We start from the raw sequence: 21,012 nt of genomic DNA, 5'->3' as shown, positions 1-21,012 counted from the left end.
GGTCATAGATTTATAATGCTCTGTCTGACAGTGGACTTGTTGAACAGAATCTCAAGTATTTTGACAGATGAACCTGTTCACAGATAGAGGTTTATATTGTATATTTAGCCATTTGCTAAGTTCAGCATTATATATATATATATATATATATATATATATATATATATACTTCTTTGTTAACGACTTATCTAGGCAATTATAGGATTATGTGTTAGTCAACTGTGTTAAATTTCTATTTTTTTTGTACTGCCTAATGTAGCACTAAAAGCAATTATTTGAATTAACACATCAGTATTTTAATGTATTTAAAGATCAAAAGAGCTATATCTAAATATGGGCCATTACTTTGACCGAGTGTGTAGTCAACTGAGATTTGCTATTGGCAGCTAGAACAATTTATTGAGCTGTTCGTTGTGCCTGTCATCGACGACTGTCTGGATTCACTGAGCTGTACGTTGTGCCTGTCATTGTCTACCAGTTGGATTCCAGAGTCATATGCCATATTTGTCATTGGCAGCCTGTGACAGGTATTGTGTACATCCTAGCAAATCTAACTGGCAGCAGACCGATGCCCAGGACAGCTTAGGAGAACTGGCTATTTATTGGGGAAGTCTACCATAGGTGCCGAGTCCAAAGCCAATATTTAGGTTGAATTTGACACCAAATCCAAAGCTGATACCAAGCCTACGCTACTGTGTGTTGCTATGCTGTGCCAGTTTTTTACAGTTTGGTTTTAAGTAAATACGACTGGGGCTGTGTTACCATTGGCTCCAGTTATGAAAATTTGACCTTGATACAGTAAACAAATATGACAGTACATCTTTCTGCCTCATATAAATAAATAGACCACGTCTCATAACTACTCAGAAAGGAATGCGGAGCAGAAACAATATACTTATTCACTTACAGATATGATAGCCTTCTTATGTATAAAACCTCTTAGTGCTTTCAATAGAAACCTTACAATTCTATTGATATTGACTTCTACATTGATTCTAGCAGGTTTTGTGAATTCTTTTTATGTGTGCAATTGTTTGAGATACAAAAGACTGTATAGATTTTTTTAAGCGTTTTTAGGCAGCCTAAAACCAATATATTAGAACAGGACTTGAATAACAAAGCAAGCTTTTTTATGAATAGCCTGCTGCAAGTTATATGCTTGGCAAATATAGTAAGCATGTAGTAGTATCCTATTATATTTTTCTAGATTATATAAGTTTAAATACCTTTTGAGCTGAGGCATCTAATTTGCGGTAAATAAAGCCAGGCTATATGGCTACATACAAAAAAATTGGTATATTAAGCCTTTTCTCTTAAATCTGTGTCACTCAACATCCAAATTTTGTGGCCGTGATTTATTAAAGCTCTCCAAGCCTGGAGATGATACACTTTTATCAATGAAGCTGGGTGATCCACCAAACCTGAAACGGTACTGGTTCAGGATTCAAAACATTTGCTAGCAAATAGCAAACGACTTTGAAGAAATCCATTCCAGGTTTGCTGGATCCCCCAGCTTCACTAATGAAAGTGTATTCTCTTTAAGAGCTTTAATAAATCAGGCCCTATGACTATATAAGTTTAAAAAATATTCGGTCTTACTTAAAAAGTTACATTGCAAGAAGAAAAAGTAAGCCATCGTGTAGTACTGCAAGACCAGAAGCAGTGTGTGCATGCATCCATGTATCATTGTGACCCTGTACAGGGGCAACCTATTAAAAAAGCAAAGCTTTGTAAAACAATTAAATACTCTGATAAGATTATTTACATGGTGCTTTATGTGTATTTTAACACTGCAGGAGTTAAAATGATTTTATGTCATGTACCCTGTATCATAGGGTTTATAGATAAAAGGAAAAAAAAAGGAATTTAGCAGGGTCTAACCTATTCATGACTAAGGTGAAGAGGTCTTCTAAGACTTGTAAGATGTCTGATTAAGACTGATTTTACCTAGAGCAATACTGCCAATGGAAAACTTTGTTGTTGAGTCCACTTCCCAGTGCTGTCTAAACAGTTTAAGTAGTATTAAATACCCAGTGGAGATTTTTTTTTTCATTTTATTGCTACATTACAATACATAATTGCCTGGTCTTTTGTCAGTATGTAGCCCTAAGATTATTATTTTCTTTCTTCAAATTCCCATACCTTATTATCTGCTTCTCTGCCCAGGGACAGAATGTTACTACTTTTATGGAAGAAGTTGTGTAGTGACTTCAATAGAAGGAATTCAATACTGCATTTGTACGTAGCCACAAAGAGTTGGCAATCCAAGTTATAGGGCCTGAATTAATAAAGCTCTCCAAGACTAAAGAAAATACACTTTCATCAGTGAGCTGGGTGATCTAGCCAATGTGAAATGGATCTGGTCCAGATTTCTAAACGACCTTGAAGATATCCATTCCAGGTTTGCTGGATCATCCAATTTCACTGAGGAAAGTGTATCTTCTCCAGCCTTGGAGAGTTTTGATAAATCAAGGCCATAGTCTCAGGCATGTGGGTGGCTAAATTGAGGCAACAGAAAGACCCTTTGATTCCTTCGATAACAAAGACCTAGATATTCATGCCAGATTCTAAAACCACTTGAATATGACAACTATCTGCCAGCAGTTAATTAATAAACTTTATTGTTACATTTAGTGAGTTAGGTAAATGTTTCCCGTGTCCTGCTGTTACAGTCACAGGAGGACAATGTTGTAGATGTTGAGATATTCTGAAACCACTGTTTGTATTTTATTTGCAGTTGTATGAAATCTTCTTTTCTATAATCTCAGGAGGTGACCTTGTGTTGATTGCACTGATGAAGTGACCTCCTCCTGTCGCAAACACTAAGCTCTCACGGATCAAAGAAAGTGTCATTAATACAATGTCACTCCTTCACATATAGATAGAATAAGTCACTTTGCAAACAGAACTGCAGGCTACGGCTCACACTGCATCAAAGATAAAAGGTATAAAACTTTTATGTGGTGAAGTGCACTCTGAAGAAAGATTTCTAAGGCCTGAAGAACCAAGTATAAAGTATTGATAAACTGCTATGTGATGAGCATCCCATTGCACTCATCCGAATTCAGCCTCCCAGCTCGTAATTAGGGGTAAGAATTTTAGATGTCACAAATGGCTTTTCCTAGTAGGAATGCACTACAATATTACCTTTATTGAATAAATTCATGAGGAGCATCACAAAAGGTTACATACTGTGATGGCATTTCAAACATACAGCAAATGATACTAATTTTCATTATGTCTGTGTACCAGGGAACATTTTGCTTGCAGACTAACAGAAAATATAATAGTCTAAATTTATAAATCACACTGTGCTGTTTAGCTTCTTTGAAAAGCCAACATATTAGTACCTAGTAAATAATAAAACAATCAAGTTAGCTGTATTTCAGACTTATGCTGCTTAACAGGCAGAACTGGAAAATGAAGCATTTAAAGTGTTGGGTCATTGTTAAAAATTTATTTATTTTTTATTTTAAAACTATACAGAACAAAAAAAAAAAGATGTAGAGGACTTTTAGGCATTAAAACTTGATAGCGTGACTTAATGATATAGCAGCCTGAACTTCTGCTGCTGATTTTATTGCAGGACCACACTGCTCTTCATCTGGAATTCCCATATATATCTAAGACTACACTGCTCTGCATCTGGAATTTTCATATTCAAGTCTCCCTTTACAATTGATATTCCTAGACGATTTATCTGAAGGCTCTGATGCCCAGTTCCCTACCCTACTACCTCAGACCCCCAAATACTGACCTTCCATTGTGGGCCATCTCTTGCATGACAGACTGACCTTATCGTCACGCTGTCAAGTCTCAACACTCCCCTGAGGAAGCGACACAGCGAAACGCGTCTGGTAAAGAGACAACTGTGTTATCTAAAATACTCATCCCTATAATTGTTACTCCAACCCACCATGTATCTTCTGCTATGTCTATTTGCAGCTAGATTTTGTCTAGAATGACCTTTGAATGTTGATCAATTCCAGTAAAATTCACGGTTTTATTGCCTAATAGCCTTCTACCTCTTTCTTTTTTGTTCTGTATACATTGACCATGACAGGGCTTGGCAAATTATAGTTTGATTATTAGTTTTTTAAAACTAACATTATTTATTAGTTTAGTTTACCAATTAGTAGATCTTGGCAATACCTAATGAAATTTAAAGAAAAGTCTGAAGTTACAAAACTAGGGAACTTTGCTTAAAACACAAGCAAAATATAACAAAGAATTACTGCCAGACATGAATATATGAGTATTGACTGGTAAAACCAGATATCTAATCTCAGATATTTATAATTGATTTTATGCATGTCACCTGTCAGTATAGTATAGATTGGTATAAAAGAAAAACAGGTTGATCCATTCACATGTAACAAAGTTATAGTCTTGGGTGCTAGGTAATTAAATAAAAATAACAAAGTACAGAAAGGGGAGTGCAACATTTCTTCCTGGACAAAGATGGGCTGTATCTCACTGAATCACTAGTCACACCACATATTTTACACAATGATCCATACCTTTTTTTCAGAATTAACTATTTATAAAATTGGGAATCAAACATTCCTTCAAACATTCCCTGGTTGGAATCTTCTAGGTCAGTGTGTTTCTCTGACAGTAATTGATTCCCACCAGGGAATGTCAGATTCCCTGACTATAAATAAATATATATATATATATATATATATGTGTGTGTGTACATATGCATGCGTTCTTTGTTTAACACATAAATATTTTATAAAAATATTTTGCAGACCACTACAAGTTATCTAAATTGACATCGCTATAGAACTTTCCTACCTTCGGGCTCACCCTGTCCAACCAAAGTCTGAAAAGCTGCTGTCCAAAAAGGGATGAGTCATTGTGCTGACTTGTGTGGGTACATATTAGTTTGAGCTATTCAGTTCTATAAAAGCTTTTTACATTAAATAAAAGAAGAATAAAGGCCCAGTGGCTGTCTGAATAGATTTAACACTATTTATATGCATTTTTAGAACATTTACCTGAAAATTAAACTTTTCATTTTTTTACTGTAATAAAGAAAGAAAATATGTAAAGTGCTAACCCACCATTTCTTGTTACACATGCACACATAGCTTTGTAGGCATTCCAAAACAATTATTATAAAATAATAATAGAATGTCACCAATTATGCATAGCTATAAACATGCATACAGGAAACAAGGTGAACTGGTAAAAGGGGTAATCAACAGCTGTGGGTCAAAACTAAGTAGATGCTGAGATGTGAATAATAAAATGCCACTAATTATTCTACCGAGACAAAGCATAAGATGCCTGAAATTTCACAATACTTTCCATTTTTGAAAATCAATGTGACAATGTCATTGTAGAGGTATTTTGGAGTACATATAAGCTGCTTTCATATCATGGGCAGAGAACTGGAAAAAAATCCCGTTCAGATCGGGTAAGAAGAAATACTGCATTTTATTTTAATGGTAAGTAATACCTTTATAACAATGAATTCCAGGAGCTAGATTAGTGAATTAAAAGAAGTGTTCTCTGGTTCAAGGTAGGAAAATAAATTGTCTTGTTCATTTCAAATTGTCCATATCTGATTAAAATGATGATGCAGGTCTGGCAGTCGGCACTCAGTATTAAACGGGCAATTGTTTTAATTACTATTACTGCCAATAAATGACCTGCCCATGCATAACCATCCTTGAAGTCTATGTAAACCTAAAATCCATTTTCCTCTATGTTTGGCATCAGGCCTAGTGTATTCAGTTTTCTTAAACAAATGTTTTATTTTACCTGGAAATCTGGCCAGTACGAAAGCTTCTTATTATAGACTAACAATCACTGCGACTTCCTAGTAATTAGCAGAGCCTTTTAAACCTGATAAATCAGCTGCTTATTGTTTTCTTTTGCAAAGAATATTTTGTGATTACATACACTTCGAGGAACTCATCAATATGAGGTGAGAAAAACTAAATAATGGTGAGCCAATGATGGCAAGCTGCTGTCATCTTACATTGATTACCTCTGGCCCTTCAGTCCCTTCCAAGTCCTAACTCTTCTTTTTATCAAGAATATTCTCTCTTATCAACAGAGAGTGGTACTGAGAGCTCCGTGGTACTCTGAAGAACCCACTCCTACTTTTTGCTAGGACAACAGGATCTGCATGTGTGTACAACCTTGTACAACCTCCAATCCCGCACGGCAGTCCGATCTATCCGGGGGTGTCTTGCATCAGGTCCCGCGTCATCCCAGCATTGGTCCCAGAGCTGGTGCTCTGGACGCCTCCATCTTTGCATCTTTTGCCGGGTTCTTCATCCTATGTCACCTGACCCAGGAGCAAGATCGGATGACATAGGATGGGAAACAAATTTGCCGATCTCACTGCGCATGCGTGAGATCGGCAAATTTTTCTCTTTGCTCGAAAAGGCTCCTCAAGCATTCACAGAAGGAGCACCCAGAAGCCTCCTGGGATGCGTGATGTAGGTATCCTGGGAGGCTCTGTCCTAAATTAGGGGGCAGTGCTGCACCTTTTTTTTTTAAGGTTGTTGCATGTTAAACAGAACAACAGAATTTTTACTTTACATAAAAGGGTTGTCTACCCTATTATGTAAAGTGAAATTTCTGAGCTTAGGTACGCTTTAAGCATGGTGAAAAAAACAAAAACATGGCAGCATGCAACATAGCTAAAAAATCAAAGCACCAGTCTTCAAGTGAGTAAAGTAGTTTTTACCTTTACCTTCCATCTGCTGGGAAAGTATGGATGATTTAATGACCTCTGCAGGTTTGCTAACTGAAAAAATTAGAGGGCAGCATCAGCTTTTAAAAATGTCTGTTCCAGTTTTAATTGACAGTTAATGATAAAAGATATGCGAGCTACATCTGTAAACTAAAAAGAACTATAGAACACCTCTGTCTTTCCCCGATACCATACGATACGATAGGGAAGTTATGTAATTTACAGAGAGATATAGGAAAGACTGATAAGAGAGGGAAGTAGCACACTAATGTCGAATTGACTAATGTGAGTTATAACACTATAACACAAATCTTTGGTGTAAAATATTCTAAATGTCTACCTGTCCAGTCATTGTAAAATATAGACATTATATGTAAAAGCATTGGAAAAAAAAGCAGTAGCCCATAGCAACCCATCAGCATTAATGATCAGTGGATTGGCTGAGCTCCCAGTGGATGCTACTTGGAAAGTATTATTAAATATTCCCTATAGCCTCTTCCCATTAAAATATGTCTTTATTAACATAAAACATTATCGCTAAATAAAACTAGCTACTAAAACCACATTCTTGCTGAGCACTCTGTGATCACACAGTAAAGAAGATATTCTGGGGTTGCCCATAAAGGAAAATAAAATAGATAATGCCTATAGGAATCAGAACAATTTCCATCCATATTGTAAAACTAGAACAAAAAAAAGTAAATTGACACAGTGAATTTGATTGCCTAACTTTTGCCTTTCTCCTTTCCTTCACTCTTTTCCATTCATGAAAAAAATGTTCATTAGAACTCACTGTTTTATCATTTGCATTGAATTAACTATTGAAGGTTTTGGTGTTATTTGAATGTTAGACCTTGTGTTAGATTGAAAAGAGAAACATGACTGAGTACAGACAGATGAAAAGAAACTTGGAATCCATATGATTGGTCTCAGGAATGTGAACTTCAGCCGTTAAAATTAAATCAAGGCGAATATTCTAAAAGCTGAAATGCAGCAACTTAAGGACAGTGGAAAAAAAAGCTTGTAAAACCCATTAAAACCAGACCAGAGATATAATGAAGTGACATTTACTCTACGTTCAATCCTTCCACCCATGCCAGTTGGATATTAGAAGTCAAGCCTGTTTGACAATTACCCTCAGGCTCCTTCCATCTCATGGTAGGTTTAAGTAGAAATATGATTTCTTATTTAACACGTTACTTTTTTTCCCCTCTGTCTTTCTTGCCCTGACACTAGGAAATAATGTTCAGAAGACCGGGAGTAAGAAAATGACTGAATAATGGTTATTCATGAACAAATGACATCTCTAGGGACAGGATGAAATCTTTTGCTTGCTAGGTTATACAAATTCATAATCCAACTGATATACTGCATATATCTTTACTAATTGAATGAACCTTTTTCCTCTGTCCAAATGCTCTGAATTTCTAGGCTGTCATTCTGGACAAAATAATAGAATGTGTCTGACAGTAACTACAATTAGCATTCTGAAAATATCACTCCTAGATATTCTTAGTGTAACACAACAATAACTATGTTCAGTAACAAGCATTTCATTCATCTAATGTTATACAACAGTAAACATAGGCATTCAGTAACAAAACATGTATACTGTATAAATAAATATATATATGAAAATATATATGAAAAATCCAATGCCGTGCTTGACTGTCACAGTATATCTTACATGATTCAATAAAGCAGTGCAGTACTACAATATTGATGATAAAAATAACTTACCATGAATTATTTTCACAAAAAATAACTATTTAAATATTCTAATAATTTTTAAAACCTCCAACATGATACAATGCTTAATTATTCATTAAGCCTTCACACTAGGGGAGGGCAAACTTTTTGGCTCAGAGGCCACCATGAGTTTTAAAATTTGACACAAGGCCAAGCCAGTATCAAATGGATGGAGAGTATTTGTATGAAGTGATATAAATGACATGTAAAAGCAGGCTGGATTAAAAAGCTCATCAGGCCTGTTTTACACCATAAGTATTTTTTTCACCACCAAATAAACAATATTGTTGCTTTGCCCTACACCTGAGCCGTTGCCTTACATACCAATCAGAATGCCAAACCCTAAGTCAACTGTGCTCACTTCAAAATACTAACGTACCAAGGTTAAACATCAAAGTCTTTTTTTTAATACACCACAACAAAATCAAGGCCAGCTTCAGAGCAGGGGTTAAATGAAATATGGCTCCAGGGCAGAAATCAACATGATTAGGTCCCGTGAATGTTCAAAAATCATTGATAGCACAGTAGTACAGCTTGACTATCACAAATCCGGCAACCTCAGGACCTGAGCTGCGCCGGATTTTAGAAAATCACGTATTTTTTTAAATACTTACCTCCACACACAGACGAGCCTTCCTCTCGCAGCACCCGCGGACATCCGGCACAGTTCCAGGCAGCAGGGACGTGTCAAATTCATGCCGGGAAACTGAAGTAAACAGAATATCGATGGCCGATGGTACTTACATGCATACATAGACATAATAATAAATGTCCTCTTTTGAAGAGGAACCCTAAATCATTGAAAGCCCTGAGCAATACCCAGGACTGGCCTTCCCACTACCAAAAACCCAAGCTCACTAACTGATCATCCTGCTACACCTGTAACCCAGAGCAGTTACACTGTATATTAAAGAAAAGAAAATCACAAACCCAACTTTTATTTTGCCTTTTAGTATGATAACAGGAAAGGGTTCAGCTGAAAGAAGTAACAACAATGTCTTGCTGTTGATATGGGCAGTTCATAGGCACATTTTTTGGGAGAATGGATGTGGAAGATCCAGAGACAGGATAGGACGTGCAGTTATTGACCCGTATGCTTTTTATTATTTCTTTTTATATTAGAACACAAGGGGCTTTCCTTCAAACCAGATCAGTTTTGTGTAATGAAATTGTTATATCATTTGAAATACTTGTGTTCATGAAAACATAATTAATTTGTAATAAGAGCAATTTGCTTAATTTGTTAGGAGTAGGGATATATTATTGCATAGATTTAATATAAATCTGCCAAGCTACTATTTACATTGAGCATATAATTAAAATACATAATTAGAAGCTATTTTAAGTCAAAACTGCATGTAAAAAGAAGAAAAGAATATTCTTATGTAAAGACAGCTTTACATGCAAATTTCTACGTGTAAAATTTAGGAGTGGATCTTTCCTTTTTACCTCCCTCAAGCTATCTTATTGAAATGTTATTTAGGCTGACAATACCAGTAAGATTAGGTTCTGTGTGAATGGGAAGCATCTAATGTGGAATATTTTTTAAACAACTGTCAGTAAAACCATTGGACAGGAACTTCCTCTGATCAGGATGATCAGGACGATCAGAATAGCTATGTGTAGCTCCATCAACAACCTTTTAGAGTGGTGTTCCTTAACCAGGGTTCTATGGAACTGTAGGGTTCCTTCAGAGGTTGCTTGGGATTCCTTCAACAACGAGCAGTTTGTGACTCTCATATCAGTTTAACCAACACCAACAAGCTTTTTGGCTTTCCATAAGGATGGCATCCTTCCCACTGATCACCGCACTCATCCACAGTGAGTTGTGGATATAGTAAATATAGTAAGGGTTCTTTGAAGACCTGAACGGTATTTCAAGGGTTCCCCCATTTTAAAAAGTTAGAGAAACACTGCTTTAGAGTAACAGCACATGAGCATTAGGGACATCATATATTCATATTATTTAATGCTCAGTTCTATATCACTCCAGCACTGTCTAGCAGGGTGCTAGAGAAACCTAGATAACCATTAGAAAAGAGGTCACTTACATTTATTTAAGACATTTACAAAATGTCTGTTTAGCATTTCAAAAGGAAAAATATATTCTTTAGATGCACTTTAACTCTTTTTTTTTAGTCTATTAGCTCAAATAATCTATACAAGGTCCATGACTCACCCATATTCCCCCTTGATCAAAACCAGCATATGTACTGAAAAAAATATCTGAAGAGTGGCATAAGGAAGACTGAAATCTTCCTGGTAATGAGATCCTGTAGAACAGTTATCATTCAAAATCTCCTGAAAAGATACTTCAGGCTGCAGACACTGGTAAAATCAACAAAAATCCATACTTGGAAAACTGTGCAATTAACTGCTCCCTGGTGCTCCTTGGTAACAAACTGTTGCTTTTGCCCTGTGCAGTTCTCCCTCCAGAGCAGGAAAATCAAACTTGTGGCCAAAAGCAACTTGTCCCTTTCTGGAACCATGCCTTGACCTACCACAACCGCAAATGCATGTCCCCAATGGCTCCTATTCAGCCTGTGATGGAATGTTGTGGTCAACCACAAATCTGTTATGGCCCTTAAAGTACTGTAAATTCTCCAGATCCTGCTGGAAGGAAAATAATGTCACGCCACTGAGGCATTGTGGCTAATAGCTTAGGAAATATATATTGTCTAACTTACAACCCCCCCCCCAAAGACACACATTTTTTTAAATGTTTACTTTGCATTTCAGAAAAGATCAAAGGGAGGAAAGATAAAAAAATGGACCTTGCACTTTAGTTGCAGGGACCGTTGTAATGCTTTTCTTTTTCTTCTTTTTTTTTTTTTTTGTTTCTATGAAACTACTTAGTACCTGCCAGTAAAAACATTTTTAAGCTGTCATTTGGGACAAAATTCTCCAAGGAAGGACCACTAAATTTTACCCCGCTAACAAGTTGAAATAAGGAGTTATTCCTAAAGGTAATGTATCCTACAAGCTGTGAATGCAAATAGCAAGCAGCTATTTTGGTCTAATGTTTTGTACTCTTAAGGGATTAGAAGCCTACGATGCAGTGGCACAGCTAGAAGCCTCAGAGTCTTATTTATAAGCAAGTATGAAATCCATCCTCTTGCATGCAATTTAATGGCCCCTGAGTTGTCTTTAAGTGGCATTGACCTACAATAATAACGTCTACTGCACCCCTGGTGCATACTTCAAAGCAGTGTTTCCGTATGACAATAGGCTAATCTACCATACACCGTTTACAAGAACACAGCTTTGGGACTTCATAGCAGGAAAGTGCTTTTCCTCACAAATACAGTACATGCCCTGGTTTAACATGTCACTGACTGAAATGAATATGGGGCTACTAATAAAAGTGTGTAAATGAACTGTAACATCAGCATTAGCCATATAACTGTACTCCACTTCTTTTACTATTCATTTTTCAGTAGTTATGCAATTTCAGCAGCCTTTGTATTTTAATCTACTTAATGCTTTAATGTGAAGTTTGCATTTAAAGTTTCCCTTTTGTATTTTTTTTAATATTCCTAAGTCTAAGATGTCTAGGTTTGTTGTGGTAAGTTTACTTTACCCTTTTCGGGCTCTCAATCTGTTTATTACCATATGATAATACGCAGCCCTATTTTAAATTGTGATTTGTACAACTGCTGGTTTTGCTGTCACTGCTTGTTTGGTGTCATTGACAGTTTCATACTAATGGACCAGAGTGGTTGCCAACCATCTGATCACTATATCAATTATTACAAATTGATCACATGTAGGCTGGAAGTTTCATTAACAAAATTAGCCTGCAGATGAACACTGATGCCTTCAGGCTGCAGTGGAATCTGCATTGCTATCTATTTATTTTTTTGACTGTCAGATACACTAAAATATATAATAACAAGTTTAAAAAAAAAACACCAAAAGTTCAGTAAAGAGACCAATAATTGGTGGTATTTGTGTTTTACAAAAGCTTTAGAGTTAGACAGAGCATCAACAGTAGATGTGCCAAGTATATGCATTTGTAAGTTAAAAAACTTCAGAGCAATACTACAGTTTGCCATGAAATATATAATCTAGGACAAGACCTTCTAGAACAAAGCATTGTGAACTGATGAATAAAAAGGTAAGTTTTTTTTGTAAATAGTAGGAAATATATTTGACACAAACCAAAGACAGCATTTCAGAAGGGAAAAATCTGACCAACTTTGAAGCATGATGATGGTGATGTTTGGTATGGGTTGCTTTGCTGCCTTACAATTTGGCCAGGTTGCATGCATGTAGTCTACAGTGATTTTTGCATTATATCAAGGTGTGCTTGATGAGAATGTCGGTCATCAGTCCAAGATAAATTTAAAGTGGAACTTGTCTTTTAATAATAGTTTCAAGCAAATTAACCAAGAAATAGTTTAAAGAAGAAATGAGGAGTTATCGATTGACCTAATCTCATTAAAAACGTATTTTAACCTGAAGAATTTTGCAGGGAAAAGTCATCAAAAATGTCTCAATGTCAAGGACAGGTGAAAAGTTGAGGATAGTTTAGCCTATGATAAGTATTTTCTTTAATAGGGTGCAACACCAGATTATGAGTCTAAGAGTGTACATACTTTTTGCTAAGTACACTATTACATTTATTGATATTTTTGTTGAATAAAAAATTGGAAAAGACAAATTGTTCTTGTGTTATTATTATGACACCCTTTATCTGTTTGAATGAAGATCTAATGTTTTCCTGTTAAAAAGTCAATTATTTCCACGGGGTGAACATTTTTTTTCACATGACTGTATAACTTCTTACAAAATATAAAAAATATTTGCATATGAAAATTAGTCATATAGTTATAGTCAAGGTAATGGATAGTGTTGATGTTCGAATTCGGGTTGTCCCTATATTCGACCCGAATATGGCTGTTCGAATTCGGATAGACTCGACCCGAAAAACGCGGTATTCGACAGCAAAAATTCGGGAAAAAAAAAGTTTAAAAAAAAAATAAAAATTATTCTTAAATGAATTTATTTGTATGTGTTTTTATTTTAACTCGTTCTTTTTTTATTTTTTACAGGATATCCGACAATGACATTATGAATCATAATGTCATTGTGGGATTCCCGTACCGTGGGAACTTTGCGGTTACAGCTAATTGGAAGCAGGTGCCTTCAATTAGCTGTAACCGCAAGCAATAACAGGTCAATAGAGGTTGAATGGAGATAAGTATCTCCATTCATTACCTCTACTGCTCTGTGATTGGCTGAGAAATAGGAAACCCTATTGACAGCTCAAGCATCATCAGGGTTTCCCTTTCCTCAGCCAATCAGGGAGTAGAGCAATCAGCGGAGCTTTACTATGCTGATAGCTCTGCTCCCCTGATCGCTCCCACAGCCCTAGAGGAGCTGTGACATGTATTACACATACAGAACATGTCACCTCCTCCTCTAGGGCTGAAGGAGCGATCAGGGGAGCAGAGCTGTCAGCATAGTTAATCTCCGCTGATTGCTCTGCTCCCTGAGGAAAGGGAAAACCTGATGACAGCAAAGGCATCATCAGGATTTCCCTTTCCTCAGCCAATCAGGGGAGCAGAGCTGTCAGCATAGTAAAGTTCTGCTGATTGCTCTATCTTTTTATAATGTATCTCTTTATGTATCCTTTTACAGTGTATCTTTTTATGTATCCACCCGAATTTTTTTGCTCTATTCGAGCGAATAGCTGCCGAATCGAATAGTGAGCTATTCCACCAACACTAGTAATGGATGCATGCTGCATGGGGATCTAGGCATCACTAGCTTGTGGTCTATAAAGAAATAAAAAATCATTAAGTTATGTTGATTCCTAGTATAGTTCGAAACTCCTCACACATTGAATCTTAACCGATATTCCTTTTCATCAATAACATATGCTATAGGGCTTTAATTTGAAGCACTTGTCCCTTAAAATTGTGTTTTGTCACTTAAATGTTTTCTTTCCATCTTTTTTCTTTATAAATGAAATTTCTTGAGCCCAATTTAGTGGGCACATGGAAACTGAATATACCACAATAATTCTGCCCAGGGAAGAAAGCAGTCTTAAGAAAACTGAAGCAAAGCAAACATTACAAGACTTTTCCGAAAACTCCATAAATTGTGAAATGTCCATAGATAATTTTAAAAGGGGTTAAATTTTTTATCTAGCAACAAAATTATCTTTATTGTTTTAATAGTATTTCTACTGTTGCTTTTAATATTATTTAATATAATATATAATAACATTTACATACAAAGTCGCGTATAAGCCGACTTTTTCAGCACCCAAAATGTGCTGAAAAAGTCACCTTCGGCTTATAAACCAGTCAAGCTCCCCAGGATGGTGACCCAATGCTGTGACAAACCCTTCTTCGGCCCCTCCTAACGAGGATTGCCGTTGAATTACCCTGCCTTGCCGGGACCCGCAACAGCGTGACTGTAGCCCGGGACTAGCGACAGCGTGACACCACTGCAGGGCAGAACAATACCGAGTGTGCCGTGTACTGTCCTGTGGGAAGCTGTAGAAAGGCTGGAACAGAGTAGGGCCTGGTCTGGAGTTTCAGCGCAAACTTAGTATGTGCAGAGAAGGCAGTGTGGAGTGTGATCATCCCAGCAGGTGAGAGTACCGTATCATCCTATAGTAGAGGGTCAGGGGGTCTGCATATAGAATTTTTACATTTCTTACATTTAATAAATGTACTGATGCCTCAATTCATGTAATTTTATTGGTATTTATTTTGAATATTGAAAATGTCCCCGCCTATACGCGGATCGACTTATACACAAGTATATACGGTACATACACATTGTTGTGGTAGGCTAAAAGAAAGTGAGCTTTGCATTTAAAAGTTTAAATATTAAGTAAAAACAGAAGAAAACATAAAAATGTATAGTCATCGTTTCAACAGTCACCTGCAGTGTCTTATCCTAAAATAAAAGAACCCTAAAAAATCTGAGAAACCTAAAAAATCACAAAAAGACAGTGCAGAGATTATATTGTCATCAGGAAGTTTCATGATCTCCTTCTCCTAGACACTGCAATAAGGATAGTCCCATATATTGTGGAAGCAGCATTATGCAATTACAGGAGATCAACACACTTCAGCTGTTTTACCTTTTGTGAAATATTCTATAAAGTTATTACATATAAGTTGTTAACATTCTATATTCGATATTTTAATTACAATACATTATTCAATGGACCCATCTGAAATCAACTGCATCAGTCCTATATACTTGTTATAACTTGTATTGCCTTAAAGTAGACCTTTACACAAGGTAAATGATTATTTTTTTTCAATATTGAATGTTATGTATGGAAATCTATTTATTATTGTTAAAAGGGGCATTTTTTGTAACAAGAAGCCCTAAGGAGAGTGTTGTATTGGTCATGTGATCACTGCTATAGGGCTTAGAGGGGTCACATTATGGTACAAAAGTACCTGTGATTCTCCAAATTGGCAGAGACTATATAAACTCTAACTACTACAAGAAGCCCTAAAACTTTTTAGAGACAGGCAGACTGTGCAATATATATATTTTTTTGCTACATTTTGGAATACAGCTGCAAGTTGTTTTGAATACTCAGTAGGTCCATTTCTTGTTTTTGTCAAAATTTAGAAGCATTGATTGTAAAGGTATGTTTATTTTTTTTTTACCATCAATAAATTGTTCTATATCACAATTACAAATCTCTCGGAAAGGAGAAAACAAAATGTCCAGGTATACCTTGAAGGGTATTATTCGGATTTAATAGGAAATCCAGTATTTAGTAAAATATGACTGTATAGGACTGCATCCTGAGCCACCTAATGCATCTCCATTAACGTTGATCAAAATTTAGCAATGAATACAAGACATGACTAGAAAAGTGCCATGTATTGTTAATAAATCAAGGCAAGCATTCCACTTTCTAAAAAAAGGCAGTAATGGGAGCAGAGTGACAGTGATTGAAAAGGCCATTCAGTTTCCCATATTATAAAAAACCTAGACTTATAAATTGTAAAAAACCAGCATCCCCTTACAGGCATCCACTGTGCCGCATAACCTGGATTTATGCTTATTCCATAAATATGGATTAGAGATTAGACCAGCTACAAATCCATTATAGATAAGATCAGACGGAATAGGAGAGTGTAAGTGTTATGTAAGTTGGAGATTAAATGAAATAGGGCTTTAGAGAGGTTGGCAGGTATGTAGGAAAACAAGGCTTGTTTATAATATTCAAGCAGAGGAGACACAATAAGGGTTTTAATTCAAACTACTTTTGAGTTGAACACCTGCTCTTTTAGTAAAGGATTCTGTTATATACTGGAGGACTCGGTAATGCATTTTTCCTACTTGAGAATTAGTTTACATCCATCTATGATTATTAGCCATACATATTTTTGCATTAGGAATGACAAAAAGAATTAAAGCTAAATTCAGGTTTGTGAAGATGAAAGAAGTAAACAAGAACTGTTTTTTTGGGTCAGATAATTTTAGTAAATATTCACACAGCTTTTTAGTGAAAATTCTTAATTCCTTAAGTAAATCAGTCCAAATGTGTTCACACACACAGACTATTCCCTTTAAGGTTTCAGAAGCCTTGTGGAATAAGACGATGGTAAAGTGTACATGTACACATTGTACAGTGCACCTTTATGTACTATAGTATGGTGGAAAAGGGCTTTTGTGAAATGCAATGCAAGAGTTGTGCTGCAATACTGGACTTGTTAGCTTGTTGGATTTGTTTACATCTGAGTTGGCACATCTATAAACCAAAAAAAGAATCTTCCAAATCACAGAATTAAAAATGCACTCCTAAAACTTTCTGATGGCAACAGTAGGTTAGTGGCCCTTTTCAGCAAAGATATATTTTAAATGACTGCCATCTTTATTCCTTTTCAGGTCAGGGGGTGGGTCTGAGGCAGTCCTGAAATAAATAATGAGTCTAATGAGCCATAACTACAGTTATGAAATGGGGATTCAGTCTTACAAATGTTGTTCCTTGATGGAGAAGATAAGGCATTGTTGAGTTTTTTTTTATTGTTTATTTTTTACATTTGATTCTAATAAATAGTTCTTTTCAAAAATATGTTTTATATGTTTTTCATCAAACAAGAAGAGAACTTAACTTCATAACTTTTTCATTTGATAAAATGACATTGTTTCAGTCAAGTTCATAAAAAATGTTGATCTATCGCTTCTTGAAAGTAGAAAATATGAAACACAATTCATTCAAAAATATACATTTATCCAGCTGGACTGCTTATGTGCTGTAATCAGTTCTTTCTAATTTATTAAATCATTGGAAACAGTTCTATGTATAATTCACTAAATTGTATGATGCATTATTTTTTCTAAAAGTTCCTTACTTTAGTGTTGAGGACTTTCTGGAAATACATGTTTTCCAGAACTGCAACAGCATGGATACATATATTGAATAAAACTAAATACTTTACATGTGAACAGGCACTATTAATGGTCTAGAGGGCCTGTTTCGAAAAGACTGTAAAACATACAAAGGCTGAACTGACTATGGTGTGCTTCAAGTTATGTTTGGAAAGCTATATTTGTGTCATCTACTGTTATAACCTTTTTTCACACTACGTTACCTTGCAATGACAAACAGGACACAGCTCACTCCCAGGTAGGCAAGAAGGATGTACATCCAGATGTCAGGAGACAGAGGATTCAAGAAGGAGAAGACACTAGGACTGGTACCATTAGCCTTTCTGTACAGGATGCTAATTCCAAGGGTCATAAATGGTTTTGAAAAATCAATGACCTTCTCTCGTATGTGAGTGATGGTGAGAGGAGCAACCGCCAAGTCAGCTTTCTGGAAAAGAAATAAACAGAAAAAGGGATAATAAATGCAGAAAATGTAGAACTTATATCCAGTTTGTTCCATTAATATTTCAAAAAACATCCACCCCCTTCTTAAATCCCATGTACAACCCACCCTGTGCAAGATAGTGCTCAAACACACGTCTGCTACTAATCTCCAATAATTGTATATGTGTGTTTTTAAAAATAATTTTTCATTGATAGCCAAATGGTATGTTAATGTGCAACAAAATATCTCTAGTCCAATGGTAATTTCACAGCTGATTTGCACACAAATTTGCCTACATGAAAACAGCATAGATCACCATTTGTTTTTCAAAAATCATAAACAAATCATAGAGAAAAAGACATCATAATAGAACATGTCACAGTGTATATATCTCATATATCCATATTTTAATTTTACCTTTACAAAGCACTTACAGTAATGTATAGACAAGGCAAGTGCATTTGAAGTAGAGTTCACAGCAAAGTGCCAGTTACTGTTGAAAGTCACTTCATCAAAACTGTGCTTTAGAAAGTAGGTTGCAGCTCTCATGGGGGGCTTGTAATAAAATCATGTTGATTTTATATGTGGATCTAACATGAAAAATGTCTAAAGAGAGATCACTAATACTTGTCTTGTGGTGTCATTAAACAAGGTCAAATCACTGCATCTTCATATCAGTTGCTCTGTGATCTGGTTTTAAAGATTTTTTCTGCATGTTTCTTACAAATAAAACTCCATAAACCAAGGAAAAATGAACATGCTTTTAAAATTTTGACACATTTACAGGGACTCTAAACTTGAAATACAAGTTGCTCCAAAACGAATAGCACTATGGCAGCTCAGTAATTCTCTCTTACGTTTTGATGGAATTAATCTGAATGTAGTTAGAAAAGACTGAAAAGCTAGCTTGCTACTGGAGATGGCAGAGAAATCTTTACCACCTGGTCTGAGAAAATGGTAAATGGGTACTATGGACTCCTTTATCCATTTTCAACACTGCAAATGTGAAAGCAAAAAATGTATTCATTTGATAAAAGCAATACTACCTGCCCTCCACTTTGTTACAATAAATGTAAAATAATCTTTTAAAAGAATTTTAAAAGCATTTTACAAATTTTATTGCAATTTATAGAGCATTTATCATTGCTGATCCACTCTTCCCTGTAGGCTTTTTTCACCAACATCACGTTGCCTCGAATTGATACATGTGGCTTTGTTAGATTGAGAATTCCCCACTGATGAAATGTTAGTGATGATTAAACATCTTAAATTGACAAGTGTCCCTGGTCCAGATAGATTCTCTAATCGATACTTTAAAAGAAATAACTAAGCCCTAGAGCCTCATCCAGTAATTTTCTTTAACTTCTTATGAAAGGGTAAGGTTCTCCTTTTCAAGAAAAACAAAGCTGTTCTACTCCAACCAAGAAATTACAATACTGATATCTCTGATTACCGACTAATCTCTCTGATAAACTGTGACCTCAAAATAGTGACAAAAATTCTAGCTATCCGGTTAAATTCTTTTTTTGGCCATGTGGGACCATGTAGGGGTCCTTCAGAACAAGGGGGGTTCCAGCCCAAACACTTAAAGTGATTGACCTTATTTTGGCAGTAAAATTCAGTTGGGATTGTAGCTAGCGCAGAACTGGATGCTCCTTTCCATTCACCTTCTTAAATTGTCCCTCTTGGAAATATCTGTTTTATGTGCTGGGGATGGGGTTTGGGCCCTATTTTATTCAAAGGTGACCATACAGGTTGACATTTAAAAATCTGGCCATCGATAACCTGGTTCCTTCAGATTTCCGTCATGGATTTCAGGGTGCATTTTCAAGTTTACATTGTTTTCTGGAGGCGCAGTTTATGTTTTGATGGTGCTGTACTCCACATTCAGCTGTTGGCTCTTGATTGTGCGTGCCTACCTGCTCATTCCTTCTCATTTATTTGCTGCTGTATAGGCCTATTATGGATTCAGCATCCATTTAAAGGACTGTACAGGTATTCATTTTCTTTTATATACAGCATATAAAACCGTAACAAATCTGGAATCTTCGAATATCTGGCACTGCTCAGATCCGAAGGTTGTTAATGTCTAACAGTAATATGCTACCTCTGTTTAAATAACTCTGAAAGGTTATACTCCAGTAGTAATATCAAGCGTGGCACAAGACAGAGTTTGTCTTTGCTTGTTTGCACTGACCATAAAAAACCTGGAAACGTATACCAACCCAAAACATTACAGACATAATGGACCTGATTTATCAAAGCTCTCCATGACTGGAAAGGATATACTTTTATCAGTGAAGCCAGTGGGTGATCCAGCAAACCTGGAATGGATTTCTTCAAAGTAACTTGCTTTTCGCTAGCAAACGTGAATCCTGGACCAGATCCATTCTAGGTTTGCTGGATTATCCAGCTTCACTAAAGAAGGTTTATCGTCTCCAGCCTTGGAAAGCTTTACTAAATCAGGCCCAATGTGCAGTTAAACGTAAACAAATCCCCTGTAACCTCAATCCCTAATGTATTCAGAGTACTATCATTATATCAGGTATCTCAGTGATACAACAGATGAACAGGGGCAAATCATTAGTGTTCAGCATAAATGTGGTAAATCGCTTTAATTTAAACTTTGACTTTTCTGGGGTTCCAAGTCTGGAGATCCTATATCCTCTATTACTGAGATAATTTACCTAAAGCACCAGATGCCACCTTTTTCTTGAAGATTGAATTTTCTGGTGGTCCGTTG

At 36.0% G+C, this 21,012-nt stretch overlaps 1 protein-coding gene across 1 annotated transcript in view; it reads right to left on the bottom strand.

The window, feature by feature from the left end:
- Positions 1–21,012, bottom strand: part of GRIK3 (glutamate ionotropic receptor kainate type subunit 3) — a 269,833-nt gene that overhangs the window by 27,968 nt on the left and 220,853 nt on the right. Inside the window, 2 exon segments of the mRNA XM_072408450.1 lie at positions 17,101–17,204; positions 18,049–18,272. Of these exon segments, the coding sequence (XP_072264551.1) occupies positions 17,101–17,204; positions 18,049–18,272 (328 nt within the window).

Source organism: Pyxicephalus adspersus, chromosome 1 (genome assembly GCF_032062135.1).
Source record: "Pyxicephalus adspersus chromosome 1, UCB_Pads_2.0, whole genome shotgun sequence".
Lineage (NCBI taxonomy): Eukaryota > Metazoa > Chordata > Amphibia > Anura > Pyxicephalidae > Pyxicephalus > Pyxicephalus adspersus.
The sequence above is the reverse complement of the archived record's forward strand: the minus strand, read 5'-3'. Positions and strand labels throughout refer to the sequence as shown.